Here is a 13,540-nt window from a genome sequence, read left to right on the forward strand (position 1 = left end):
TCATTTCGTTGTCTTTTAGTCGTTGGGTATTAGAAAAAGACCCAATTTGAGTTTAAAATATGATGAAGCTATTAAAAACGCGACGATGGCGATGGCGGTGGCGGTGAAGACGACGACGACGACGATTGGGTTCGAATGCGTTCGAGTTCCGGCAAATCGGGGATGACTTTAGAATCGTCTCTTTCAAAGACTTTACTGATTCTGAGTCTCTTTAGACTGTCGTGAGATTTATATTAGTAGGATTCCGGTCAGCACCGACTTCCACGGATCTCGAACGTTCTTAACACATTGCCGTCCGGTAGACAAAGATAAATAGAAAGATAGAGGAGAAGAAGAAGAAGAAGAACAAGGGAGGAGGACAACTGTAAGAGAAAAGCAAGACGACGACAACAACACGCGGGTAGTTTCGATCATCGAGAACAAAACGATTGATAAAAGATCGTAAATACGCTGGTGGTATGCGCTGCGCTTATTGTGTATTCGTGTATATATATATATATATATATATATATATATATATATATATATGTGTGTGTGTGTGTATATATAAGGATGAATACTACACCACGTCGTGTTGTTGTTGGTGGCAAGGTTCGGCCGGGAACAAATGTTGTTGTATTGGTAATTTACTGGGCGGCAATGTGTTAATAGAAAGCCATCACCGCACGTGCCAGAGACCAAGATTCAAGGTACTCAGCTGCGGTAGTTTCATAATCCTCTCCAGGCCATTGGTCGTTATCCTCGTGCATCCGTAGAGATCGATGCACTTAAGGTGCTTCATGCTCTCGGCGATGGTATGAAGTCCCTTGTCCGTCAACCTACTACACTGACCGATATTCAGAGTCTCTAGGTCGTGGAGAGTCTTAGCGATCTTACATATACCCTCGTCGCTTATCTGACAAGCTGATAACGACAAGGATTTTAAATTGAACAGGCCCTGGGAAATGTGTACGAGAGCTTGGTCGCCTATTTTGTCGCAAAATGATACATCCAAGGATGATATCCTACTCCCACCTTCTGCTAAATAAGCCATACCGATGTCCGATATGTTGTCGCAGGATCTTAAGTTGAGTTCTCGCAAACTGGACATTCTCGCTAGATGCTTAACCCCGGAATCGGTAATGCACACGCAGAAGGATAGATTGATCGACTTGAGCGTAGTCAAGCCGACGGATACGTGCCTGAGCGCCTCATCGCTGAGCCTCTGACAATCCTGGAGACTTAGATGTTCCAACGCTAAATTACCGTCCGCGGTTTCCCGATTGAGTCCGGCTAAATGGGCGATTCCTTGGTCGGATACGTGCCAACAGCTTCGCAAATCGAGCCTTCTCAGTCTCTTAAGACCCCACGCTATCAATAGGAGACCAGTATTGCTGATGTTGCAACAACCGCCCAGTTCCAAGTGCTCGAGATTCTTAAGGTACTGTGCTATCCTGCCGAGGGACGTGTCGCTCACTTGCTTGCAAAGGGACAAATTGAGCTCGGTCAACGCCGGATACTCTTGGCAGAAAGCATTGGACAATCCGGAATCGGTGATGTTGTAACAACCGGAAAGATTGAGAGCCTCAAGATTCGGTACGCCCTTTAGTACGTCGCTTAGACCTCTTCTCAAGGACAATACTTGAACCTTTTTAACTCCTCTTCTTACCAAACTGGAGAACAACGCCGGTGCCTGTTTCCTCAGGTGTAACCTGGCTTCGACCCCTCGCCAAACCGATCGGTAATAAGCAGCGTCTCTCCATGCGGTGCACACCTGTGCCGCCCTACCCTTGTCCCTAACATCCAAGTAACTAAAGATCAGCGCTAATATCTCTGGATAGAGGGAGGATATATGCGTGCTAGCCGAGGCCACATTACGCGGTACGTGTGGCAGCTGCCTCGAGGAGATACCTTGAACGTATGCTGGCAAACTGGTCGCCTCGCTATTGTAATGCGGCATGTTGGACGAGTTATGAAGTATGGCTTGGCTTGTTTGGCTCTGAGCGTTCGTTATCCCTAAGTGTGGCTGATGCAAATGAAAATAGTGACCAGGACGATGCAACAGCGTCGTACCGCGGCTTGGTGTTAATGCCGGAAGTTCCGTCATCAACAGCTGACTTTCCTCCATCTTGCCGATCGCACTACGCGCTTCTTCCAAGCGAGCTTTCTTTCGTTCTACCACCACTACTTCCTCCTCCTTCTCCTCCTCCTCCTCTTCTTCCTCGGCTTCTGCCTCCCCCGCCAGCCTCCCGACCCTTGCTACTGCCGCCGCCGACACGGCCAACTCTCCTCCTCCTCCTCCACCACCACCTCCTCCTCTCTTCCTTTTCTCCCCTTCCAACGCCTCGCTCCTCCACCGATCTTCTCTAGGCGTATACATATATGTATGTACTTCCTTGGCCGTACATGTATGCCCCGACAACGACGACGACGAAGACGACAACACACACGCGCACGCACTAACGCACACGGGCTGCCACACCGTCTTCTCTTCTTCTCTCTTTCTCCAACTCGATTCTAAGGCGAACTCAGTGGTAACGCACCAGCGCCGGCATAACGCCTTTTCTCGCCTTAAATACCTTCCTTACCCAGTCCTCCTTATCCTCCTCTTCGTATTCCTATTTAACTCTCGGATAGCAGAAGTCCCAAAGACTTTCGATTAAACTTAAATGTACTTACGTACCAGTGCGATATGTACTCTCTTGGAATGCGTCGTTATCACGGAAGCATGATTCGATATTTGATACAGTCTCTCTTCCTCTCTTTTTTATGTTTCTTAAGAGTCTACTCCAAAATTTAAGGAGTACAGTATATCAGAGTTCGACGATCAGTTCGACACTATTCTCTCGTGTTGATCGCACATGTAAAACTCTGTCGTATTTTTTCTCTCTTTCTCTCTCTCTCTTTCTCTCTCCCTTCTTTCGTTTCTTTTTTTTCTGCGCCTACAACCTCAACCTCCTCCACCACCCCCTCCTTCTCCTCCTACTCCACCGCCTCCTCTACCACCACTACTACTCTACTACTCACTACTACTGGCTCTTCCTCCTCCCCCACCCCGCCAACCACCCCCACCGTCGCTCAACGCTCGCTCTGTCCCGACCGTTCTCCTCCTCTCTCTCTTTCCAACATTCTGCTGGCCCTCCTTCTCTCTCTTCTACCCTTCGACACTCCCCGTGCCCCACCCGCCACCTCCTCGTCCTCCTCTAACTCTTTCTTTCTTTCTCTCTCACTTCTTCTCCACCTCTTCCAGACTCTTTCGCTTCCGCCGCTGTCCTTCTTCTTTCTCACTATTTCTTTCTCTTTCTTGCTCAAGGGAACGCGCGCGCCTTTCTCTCTCTTTTTTTCTCTCTCTCTCTCTCTCTCTCTCTCTTACTTTCTCCCTCTCTTTTTATCTTTCTGTCTCTGTATATACAGCACGATATCACTTCCTCTACTCTCTCGTTCTGTCTCACCACTAGCTGGCAAGCCGCCTTCTCGCACGCACGACGCGATCTACGCACACTTGTGTCTTGTGTCTCTCTCTTTTTTTTCTTTTTCTTTCTCTCTGTATTTCTTTATATATATATATATATAATATGTGAATGATATATGTATGTATGAATGTATCTGCTTTTCTCTCTCTCTCTCTCTCTCTCTCTCTCTCTCTCTCTCTTTCTTTCTTTCTTTTTTTCTTTCTTCTTCTTCTTCTTGTCTGTCTGTCTGTCTTTCTCTCTCTCTCTTACTCACTCGATGTGTGCCGCCGCCGTGACGGCGACGTGCTGCTTACGCGCTGCCCTCGTCGAACGTTTTACAAATGCACACGCTGAGAGAGAGAATATATGTGATCGAAGAGAAGAAAATATATTTCTACGCCTTCTTATTCTTTTTTTTCTTTTCCTTTAATCTCCCGTTCTTTATATTCTCTGAACTATTTCGTCACACCATGAGCGGCGATAGTAGCAGCAGCAGCACGTGACGAGGATCATGAACATAACGGTGTCTTCGATCCCTAGATCTCGTTGATCTTTCTTTCGATTATCGATATCAATGATTTTTCTCAACAACAACAAGTACAACGACTTCAACTACTATCAATGACAGCTATCACGGTGATCACGACGATATTTATAATGAGATTGTTGAACGAAGATTTATTAGATTAACGTGAATTTAACCAAGGTTATTATAAAACCAACCGAGATCTATAGAATACGGTGAAGAAATAATAATCGTTCGTGAGGTCACTCGTGTAGCGGGATCAACGTCAGAAACCGGTAACGCATCGACAAACGTTCTTTACTGTTGCGCTGCCAGTCGCGAACTGTCGTTCCGCCTGCCCAAACTCAGATGTCGTACCTAGTGCTCCGTAGCACACAGGCGGAGCGAACCTGACCCGAGCTCGACTCTCATTGGTCCGTTAGACCCGAGACTGTGACACGTGAGCGCACCGGCGAATATCGATTCGGGTTGCGTTGCGGCGGCATTTTTAAGTTTTCGTAAAGCGGTGGGGGGTACGGTGAGACGGGACCACGTTGCTACTACCACCCGCTTCTCCCTTTCCTTTTTCCCTCCTTCCTTCCTTCCATCTCTTACTAACCCTCCAACGTTTGAATACGATTTTCTCTTTCTCTATATATCCGATGATGATACTCCAATGATAACGTACCCTTTTCCTCTTTCTTTATTTTACTTTTCCTATATAGTCTTTTTTTCTTGTTTATTGTTATTTTCTTCTTACCTTTTCTTGTTTTGGAAAAATTATTCTTTTATTTACGAAGATGATCTTTGCTATTTTTTATTAACTGCAATTTATGCGAAACGAGTCTACAATTATTATTTACTCGTTCATACATTATCGATTATTTTATTCACTATCAATTACAGTGTCTTCAAATTTTTTTTCTATCTACGATGACGATCTTTCTTAACTTTTTTTGTGTACTACTACGATTTATATAGGACGAGATAACAATTATTTTACGTTCGTCATACATTGTCAGTTATTTTATTTAATATCAGTTACAATGTCCATCGATCGATATGGAAAGTTGAGAATATTTTGTACGCTGTACTACTTTTGATATGTATGTATATATATATATATATATATATATATGTATGTGTGTTTATACATATATTTGATCCATTTATTTAGAGGAAAATTTACACCGAACAGTAGACGCCAAGTTCGTGCCTATTTATCTTTCCTTTTTAAAATTTCCATTTGACTTGGTGGAATCGGGAAAGTGTCCACCTTTTGGAATTAGCGAATTAAATGGATACACTATTTTGATATATTTATATCGATACTCTCCCTCTCTTTCTCTCTCATCGTATACTAGCTTCTAGTATCGTAACCGTAAATTTTGGTTCGAATGTATACTTCGTATAGACATGCATTAGTTACAAAACCCCATATCGTATATGTACCTACATATACATACACATACTTGTATATATATACATACATATAATTTAGTACGATACTGATAATTATTATTACAATCAAGGAATATCGTACATTAGAATATTTATTAATAGAAATATTGTAACTTTCAAGAATCAGTAATTGTGAAACAAAATTGAATGCGCACTTTGCTTACTCAATATTTATACAAAATTTCTACAGAAAATAAAGTACAAAGGGTGTTTGTTATTTAAATATACGAAAGAATCGGTTCGAAGATAACAAACGATGATAAGATAATTTTTCATTATTCTTACGATACTAAATTCTGTTATATTTATATATTATTGAAATTTTTAATTTCTTTGTGATTTATTTTTTAAAATTGTCTTCGTTTCTTGGAATCACGCTAATTTTATGTGTTAACCTCTCACTCACATATACACATTATATATATATATATGTCTTACATTTATTGTTAGTCCAACGGGAACGTAATTATTTAAATTGAGGTTAGAAAATATTATTTTTTATACTAATATACATTTATTATTACTTAATGGTATCAATCAAAAATAAAAATAAATAAATTCATATAATTTTATTTTATATATAGGACAAATTATTCTCATTTGCTATTGTATGAAATACTTGCCCTAATGTATTCGTAAATTTCTAATTCTTCTGATTGGTGTATCTCCAAATTCTCCCAGCCAATCGACTTACATCTAAACTTAAAGCAGTTTACAAAGTTGAAAAAATTAAATGAAGCATTGACAATGTGTAGAACAATAGGAATTACTTGCATTTATCGAAATTATTTATGAAAGCATTTTAATTTTCTTTTAAAAATATTATTTTTATTTTCATCGTACGTTTTATGGTTCATATTTCAGCAACTAGATGTAGCTCACGTGGCTCCACCATCTTTTTACTCACACGTAGGATTTCTATAGTACAAACGTATTCCAACACGGCTCGTTCTTCGAACGGTAGGCATCATGGTGAGTATTTCGCGTTTGTGTTTTTCAAAAACAATCCGAAGATGGGTTGAACATCCGTAAGCTAATTAATATTTAGTTATATTTAATGATTATTCATTTTTTTAAAGAATATTTTAAAGTTTATCTTATTGTAATAATTTTCTCATTTTTACTACAATATGAATTTATAAATATTACTTTTCTCTTCCTACTAATGTGGTTTTAAAACATCAATGAGTCTTTTTTGCAATGTATTTTTTAAATTATGGTATTAAATGAAATTATGTTTGTTTGTTTTTAGTCGACACATAAAAAAAAGACGAGGAAGTTGCGTGGGCACGTAAGTCATGGACATGGTCGTATAGGTTAGTTCTTTTGTTTTAAACAACATATTATGAACCATTGTAAAATCTTTTTGTAATACATGTTTATTAATTAATTATTTCATTTTTTAGGCAAACACAGGAAGCACCCCGGTGGTCGCGGTAATGCTGGTGGTCTTCACCATCACCGTATTAACTTTGATAAGTACCATCCTGGTTACTTTGGTAAGGTAAGAAGCTTTTTACAACTATGTAATTGTATTAAAAATGTTTCGTACACAAATTAACATGAATATTAGAAATCAATAATCCTATTGCTTACTTTTTTTTCTAGCTTGGTATGAGAAATTACCATTTACGTCGTAACACAAAATGGTGCCCTACTTTAAATTTAGACAAATTATGGGCATTGTTACCTGAACACAGAAGGCTAAAGTACGCTAAAATGGAAAACAAAGTACCTGTTATCGATTTGGTTAAAGCTGTAAGTTTATATTGTTAATAATATTTTTCATTTTAACCCTTTGCGCTGCAGCAGCACTGGAGACCGGTGATTTGTTTTGTACGAGCCAAACATAAAATAATTATGGAATGCAATATCGAGTATTATACGCAGTTTCACGCGTTGAATCATGATTGCATTAGTATTCTAATTAAATAGGCATTCGTTAAAAAGTCTGGGAGACTTAATGTCAGTCTTTAGTGCAGTCAGCTCAAGGGTCCAAATTATTGTTTCATAAATCTTATAAAAATATAAAATCTATAGGGTTGTTTCTTATGGGTTTTATTTTCTATTTTTCAGGGATATTACAAACTCTTGGGAAAAGGTCGGCTTCCAAAGCAACCAGTCATCGTAAAAGCAAAATTCTTCAGTAAATTGGCAGAAGACAAAATCAAGGCAGTTGGCGGTGCATGCGTTCTTTCCGCATAAGTTTTACGTACGTTTAATTATAATTTCATTTGATAATGATGGTATCTTTTTCTGAATAATTTTTAATATGATGATAATATGAACGGGCGGTCTTAATGAGTGCGTACAACACTTGAAACAATGTAGATGGTTCTTTACTGATTTACTTAAATTACAATGAAATAATTATAATTTGATATTATTTCAAAAATAATTAATTACGAATGTCATTTTGATTATAGGTAACTTGGAGGACTCGACGCAAGTACTTTCACTGTGTACATATTCTTAATAAAATTTATAAAAACCTAATTTCAAAAGTATTACGTTTATTATTTTCTCTTAATTATAATTATTTATTTATAAGATTATTTATTATATTATATATTTGCATATAATGCCAATAAAAATTAAGCTATATGAGGTGGAGGAGGTGGAATTTGCATCCCCGATGCCAACAATGCTGGAGGTGGTGGAACTGGATTGAACATTGGTGGTCTAGGAGGTGGTGGTACAGGTACCATTGGTGGTAAACCTGGTCGAATTAGTGGAACTGGTGGTGGTGGAACTTTGCCTACGGATGGTTTCTCGTTCTTGAATGCAAATTGTAAAAAGAATTGTTTGGTATCCTTGTTCCAGTGCGTCCAAAATTTTCCTTCTGCTTTTTCCACTTCTCTGCTTGGCACCTACAAATAATATTATTATTATAAACATAGTAAAAATATGAGAATAGTGTTAGTAAGAGGTTTAGATTTATAAGTAATTCTTACTTTAAACGCGATAGTTTCATACGGTTCTGCAGCGAACAATAAATATTGCCATTTGCGATCCGGTGGTTCAACTCTTTGTTCATAAGCAGACATAAACCTGTGACGGGGAATTACATTGTCTGCAACTTCAGGATAATCAACTTGGAATAATAAACTTTGTTGTCCTGATTCTGGGTCTCTCTGTTTAGTTACCCTGTAACCAGGTCGTCCAATCTTAACAAACTTTTTCGGTTCAACTCTCGGTTTTTCTGGTGCAAGCGTTTGGGGTGCTTCTTTAGCTTCCTTGGCTGCTCTTCTTGCTAGGTTAGCTTGATGTTTTTTACCTTGGGTATGAGCCAAGTAACTACCCTCGTTGTTGTGCAAAGTCAGACACAATTTACACTCGTACGAGCCCAAATGATTTTTCATAAAATACGGATCCTTGTTGAGATCGATTGTTTCTAATGCCAATTGTCTTAACCTCTCTCGTCGATCCCGATTACTTTCTGACCATGATGCCACACCACCACCTCCTGTTTTTCCACCAGGTCGATTTTGAAAATCCATGATGGATTTAAAAAACTTGACGATACGAAATTAAAATTATTACAAGCACTTTTATTTATTACTTTATTTCAATAACTTATCCTCATTTCGAATAAAATGCTATGATGTTATTCGTTTACTCATGGTTACCAACATACAAATAAAATTCGTTTTTAAAACCATGAAACATTTTTTATACAACTTTTTGTTGATTTCTTTCTAAGTCAAATTGGATGTTTAATATATTTTTTTAAGTCTATGATCTTTTACATTTTTTATTTAATTTTTAATCTTTATGATTATATCATTGGTAGATAAAAAAAGATTTTCCTTATCGACAGCAAGGAGTAATATTGTTTAGATGGCACCACCATTCGTATTTTTGTAATGCATCATGGTAGACAATATTTCCTAGAGAATTACCGAACATCGAATTTCGCGATGGCAACGCCATTTTCCCTAGATCCGGTTTAATCTTATTTCCGGAAAATGAATGAATTCACGAAGTCTATAATCTTTTGGGTTTTTTCACTTGTTCTTTAAACTTTTTATACTTAATTTGCTTAATAAATGTTTGATAAATGTTTAAATAATGTTAATAATTATTAGATATTATAAATTAATTTATTTGATGATACAATCACGTTTCAATGAGTTCAAATATTTTGTCTTTACAATCACATTATTCTTTCAATTTTACTTATTGATCATACAATTACGAATTTCGGAATACAAAAGTGGTCGAAATAATAATGTGTAAAATTTCATTTTTAACTATGAACGAATGAATATTGTGTAAAATTTCATTTTTAACTATAATAATTTTGGTGGTATTGTTTTAATGTTATTTGTTAAGTATCATCCGATAAAAAATTTAAAAAAGACAGACAGAAATAAATTTAAAAGATATGTAAATACGTTTTAAAAGAGGATATTTAGGAGATGAAGCAGTAAAGATGGATGCCAAAGGCAGTTGGTATTAACTACTTCAGTCATCGGTATTGGCACGAGCGAGTAGAGAAAATATATTCGCCATTAGGATTCATGAATATTTAAGTAGGACGTGGGAAACCGAATCGTAATTGTACTACTTGCTGCTATTTTCGACTTCGAATTGCACCTATATATAAATACACACATACAAATAAATATGCATACGTATGTACTTGTAAATGTTGAATTCTAATTCCATTTAACTAGTCTCAATTTTCAACATTCGATTCTATTAAAATTTATATTATCTTCCAAACAAATTTTTATTGTCAATTAATGTAGATAAAAAAAACCGAAAAAAAAGAAAACAGGCGTTTATACAGGCGTTCATATTGAATAAAATAAAAATAAAAAGAAAACGAAAACTAGTGAAACGTAATTCGTAAGCTAATGAAAATTCGATTAGAAGATTTCAATAGAAACGAACAAAACTGTTAGGAGTCAGTAGAAAAATGGCGATGATTTCGAGAAGACGTAGCAGGAGTCGGGTTGAAAATTGCAGAGGGCAAACATTATCTCGTTTAACGCGGGAATTTTCAAGCGTACGCGGCTGTTTTATATATTATATACCCATATATATATATATATAGTTCGATCGTTGGAAAATTGTGTTGCAGGATATGCTTTTATGCAGTGCACTGCACGTATTCGTTCACCTTTGGATATTCTGGAAGGAAGTAAGAAAGGTACGTTTCTTTCCTCTTTCAGGGGTTTGAAGAAAAACGGGAAGGGGGAAGGTGGAAAGGTGAGAGCGTGGGACGATGTAAGAAATGGAGGCAACTGAAAAGAGGGTGAGGAAGATGGAGGAAGAAAGATGAAGATAGAGGAAGCATCGTTTGAGTTGAAAAAGCTAAAAGGAGAGAAAAGAAGAGAAGATGCTTCGAGACAGCATCGATTTTTAAACTTGTTCAGCTGTGTTCAGGCGGGGAAAGGGTACCCCTTCAGAATTTGTCCGATTGAAAATTTATCCGACGCGCACAGTGTACCAAGATGGTCGTACTCTTTTTCCCACGTCCGCTATATATATATATATATATATATGTATATATGTATCTCTTTTCTATTCCTTTTCCTTAGGTTAGGTCCTTCTTCTTCTTCTTCTTCTTTTTTTTCTATTTCTTTTCTTCTTCTTCATCGTTCTTATTCGTTTACTTTGTCGTACCTTTCCAAGATTTTTCTTTCAGAGCCTATCTTTGCACTTTCCTCCTCCTCTCTCTCTCTCTCTCTCTCTCTCCTTCTAATATTTTCTTTCCTTTTTTTTTTACTGTCTACCCAGCACGCAACTCTTAGCTCGTTAATAATTCCTACGAGTAGCTAGGAGTGGTATGAGAGAGAGAGAGAGAAAGAGAGAGGATGCCTCATCCTTCGGATTGCTATACATTATTTTACACTTTAGAAAATTTCTAGAAAAGTCGAACCGAGAAACGAAGAACTTTGATTGCGAAAAGTTCAGAAATTTTTGTCGGCTCTGGACGTTTTAGCGGCTTCATCAGATAAAGATAGTAAAGAAAGCAAGAAAGAAAGAAAGAAAGAAAGAGAGAGAGAGAGAGATGGAGGGAGAATAAAGTAATCTGAAAAATTAACTTAGACAGCTTAGGAATATTTAAACACTAGTGAATGCATTATTAATCAGTTAAGCACTACCGTGTAATCGTTTAACTAATTGTTACGATCTATAAATAGACTAAATGTTAGAGAAAGATAAAACAAAATGAGATCGAGACAATCCTAACAAAATGTCCACCCTGATCCATCCCAATCTTCTGAAGTATTGGGACTATCATTAATCTTAAAACGAATTCCTCCAAATCCCTCCCAAAAATTAGGCTCGTGATTGTTGAGATTAGTTTCTCGTTAGGAAAGAAGAGATCAAAAAAAGATCGTTAATCTTCTAACTAAACGTTTTTTTTTTTTAATTCTAGTTTTATTGGTAATGTTCATGAAACGGTCAAAGATTTCGGTATTTTAAGGTTAGGATTTCGTTTTTTAGATGAGAACATAAATCAATCCAAAATATTTATTGTTAAAGGGATAAATCACACTAAGTTTTCGCATTCCAATGATCGTCACTGTCTTGTTTGGAAGAATTACCCAAGGTCGAGGACCAAACAACCCGATAAAAATGTAAAAGCGTTCCCTTGGGATCGCTTGGGTAAACACCGGAGTAAAATAGCCGAGTCTTCGCAACGAAAGCTTCCCTCCAACTTTACTGAAGATTCTTACCGAGTTTTTCCTCTTATTTTTCTGAATACTTAAACCAATATATCATAAACATCTGATTATTTAGGATTTCTTAATAAGTTTTGATAGAAAAATAATAAATCTAATAATAATTTTCATTATCCAATAATTTACATTAATTAAAAATATAAATAGCAATACCTTGTTTCTATTTATACGACCGATATTAAAAAAAAATATATGATTAATGTACATGTGTGAGAATATTTTGTTAAATATGAATAATAATTTAATAAATGGCTACACCCGGAAATCTATCAAAATTTCATTTCATTTGACAAATTGGGTCAAATAAAATCTAAAAGATCTATTAGAATATATGACCCGAATAGTCGATGAACGATTAAATAGAATAAAAATTAGATAAAAATCATCGTGGAATGGATACTTGATATAAGTACTGTGTTAGAAAGAAAAAAATTGATAAAAGAAGTAGGTTACCGATTAATCCCAGTTCCGACAGAATTTAATAGGTGGCGATCAGATTCTTCGGATGGTCCGGGAACTCTTTAGCGCTGGAGTTGATGGTATTAGTAATAGTAGTAGTAGTAACAGTAGTAGAAGTAGTGGTGGTGGTGCTGCTGGGATTGTGGTCGTTTGGCAATCCATTGAGGTGTAGGAAGGGCACATTCTCTAGAATGAGAACCTGATCGGACTAGGTAGGTAGGTAGGTAGGTAGGTAGGTAGGTAGGTAGCTTGCAACCTTCGAAGCCTTCCAACCTAGCTAGCTAGTTATCTACCAACCAACCTACCTACCAACTTACCTTCTGTTCTATCTCACAATCTAGACTCTCGTATACCTTCTCTCTGATATCCACCTCCTTCTCTTCTCTGAAACTATCCTACTCTAGTTTAGCTACTTTCTCCTTCTCACAATCTCTTACCCTTTACTCCCTCTCTACTATCAGTAGGAGCAGCAACCTTATACACGATGGTCGCGGGCAACCACGTTCTGGCATCACTCCAAATTGCGTGCGAAATGATCAGAGGCAGATGAGAAGGCCGTTCTGGGATTGCCGTTCGTGGCAACGTGTAACGAAGACTATTGCCAATATGACCAATACCTACGAATAACTTTATACGAAATCTAATAAGGTCTGTGTGTAATTTACAGGATGTTCACCTAATTACCTATTCAATTAAATACTAATCAAAAAACGATTCGTCATGGAACGTAACAGGACTATCACTCTCATTTCTAAACTTTATCTCTTTTACGGACTATCTTTCGATCTGTCAGTTTTGTTAAGGTTTCTTTTAATGAGAAAACGAAAGAGGAAGAGAGAGAGAGAGAGGGAAAGAGTGAAAGAAAGACATAGGTGAGATCGGGACACGTGTTGCGTCAACTCGTCGACTACCTTCGTCCTGGAACTTGGTTATAACGAGCGAGAAACTAACGTCTCCTAGCGTACACGCTCTACTTGCCTTTT

At 37.4% G+C, this 13,540-nt stretch overlaps 3 protein-coding genes across 3 annotated transcripts; 1 reads left to right on the forward strand and 2 right to left on the reverse strand.

The window, feature by feature from the left end:
- Positions 1–533: 533 nt before the first annotated feature.
- LOC106784958 (F-box/LRR-repeat protein 14-like) lies at positions 534–2,929 on the reverse strand. Its single transcript, XM_014745026.1, has one exon. It carries the CDS (start codon positions 2,357–2,359, stop codon positions 659–661), a length of 1,701 nt encoding a protein of 566 aa, XP_014600512.1. The 5' UTR covers positions 2,360–2,929; the 3' UTR covers positions 534–658.
- A 3,377-nt stretch (positions 2,930–6,306) lies between these two features.
- On the forward strand, positions 6,307–7,902 carry LOC106784963 (60S ribosomal protein L27a). The gene is made up of 6 exons (XM_014745032.1): positions 6,307–6,369; positions 6,650–6,713; positions 6,804–6,901; positions 7,006–7,155; positions 7,474–7,609; positions 7,824–7,902. Exons 1-5 carry the CDS (start codon positions 6,367–6,369, stop codon positions 7,600–7,602), a joined length of 444 nt encoding a protein of 147 aa, XP_014600518.1. The 5' UTR covers positions 6,307–6,366; the 3' UTR covers positions 7,603–7,609; positions 7,824–7,902.
- Positions 7,900–9,036, reverse strand: LOC106784962 (splicing factor 3A subunit 2). Its single transcript, XM_014745031.1, has 2 exons — positions 8,352–9,036; positions 7,900–8,267 (listed from the first exon to the last, which is right to left on the reverse strand). Exons 1-2 carry the CDS (start codon positions 8,895–8,897, stop codon positions 7,992–7,994), a joined length of 822 nt encoding a protein of 273 aa, XP_014600517.1. The 5' UTR covers positions 8,898–9,036; the 3' UTR covers positions 7,900–7,991.
- Between the last annotated feature and the right edge of the window lie 4,504 nt (positions 9,037–13,540).

The sequence above is a fragment of the Polistes canadensis genome, unplaced genomic scaffold, assembly GCF_001313835.1.
Source record: "Polistes canadensis isolate GaletaPanama2010 unplaced genomic scaffold, ASM131383v1 scaffold_42, whole genome shotgun sequence".
NCBI classification, from domain to species: domain Eukaryota; kingdom Metazoa; phylum Arthropoda; class Insecta; order Hymenoptera; family Vespidae; genus Polistes; species Polistes canadensis.

Excerpts from the sequence above, each read along its gene's own strand:
- LOC106784962 (XM_014745031.1), bottom strand. The coding sequence starts at position 8,897 with ATGGATTTTCAAAATCGACCTGGTGGAAAAACAGGAGGTGGTGGTGTG. Across the intron at positions 8,268-8,351 it reads ATGAAACTATCGCGTTTAAA|GTGCCAAGCAGAGAAGTGGA; the intron begins GTAAGAATTACT and ends TATTATTTGTAG.
- LOC106784958 (XM_014745026.1), bottom strand. The coding sequence starts at position 2,359 with ATGTATACGCCTAGAGAAGATCGGTGGAGGAGCGAGGCGTTGGAAGGG.
- LOC106784963 (XM_014745032.1), top strand. Across the intron at positions 6,714-6,803 it reads TCATGGACATGGTCGTATAG|GCAAACACAGGAAGCACCCC; the intron begins GTTAGTTCTTTT and ends TTCATTTTTTAG. Across the intron at positions 7,156-7,473 it reads TTATCGATTTGGTTAAAGCT|GGATATTACAAACTCTTGGG; the intron begins GTAAGTTTATAT and ends TCTATTTTTCAG.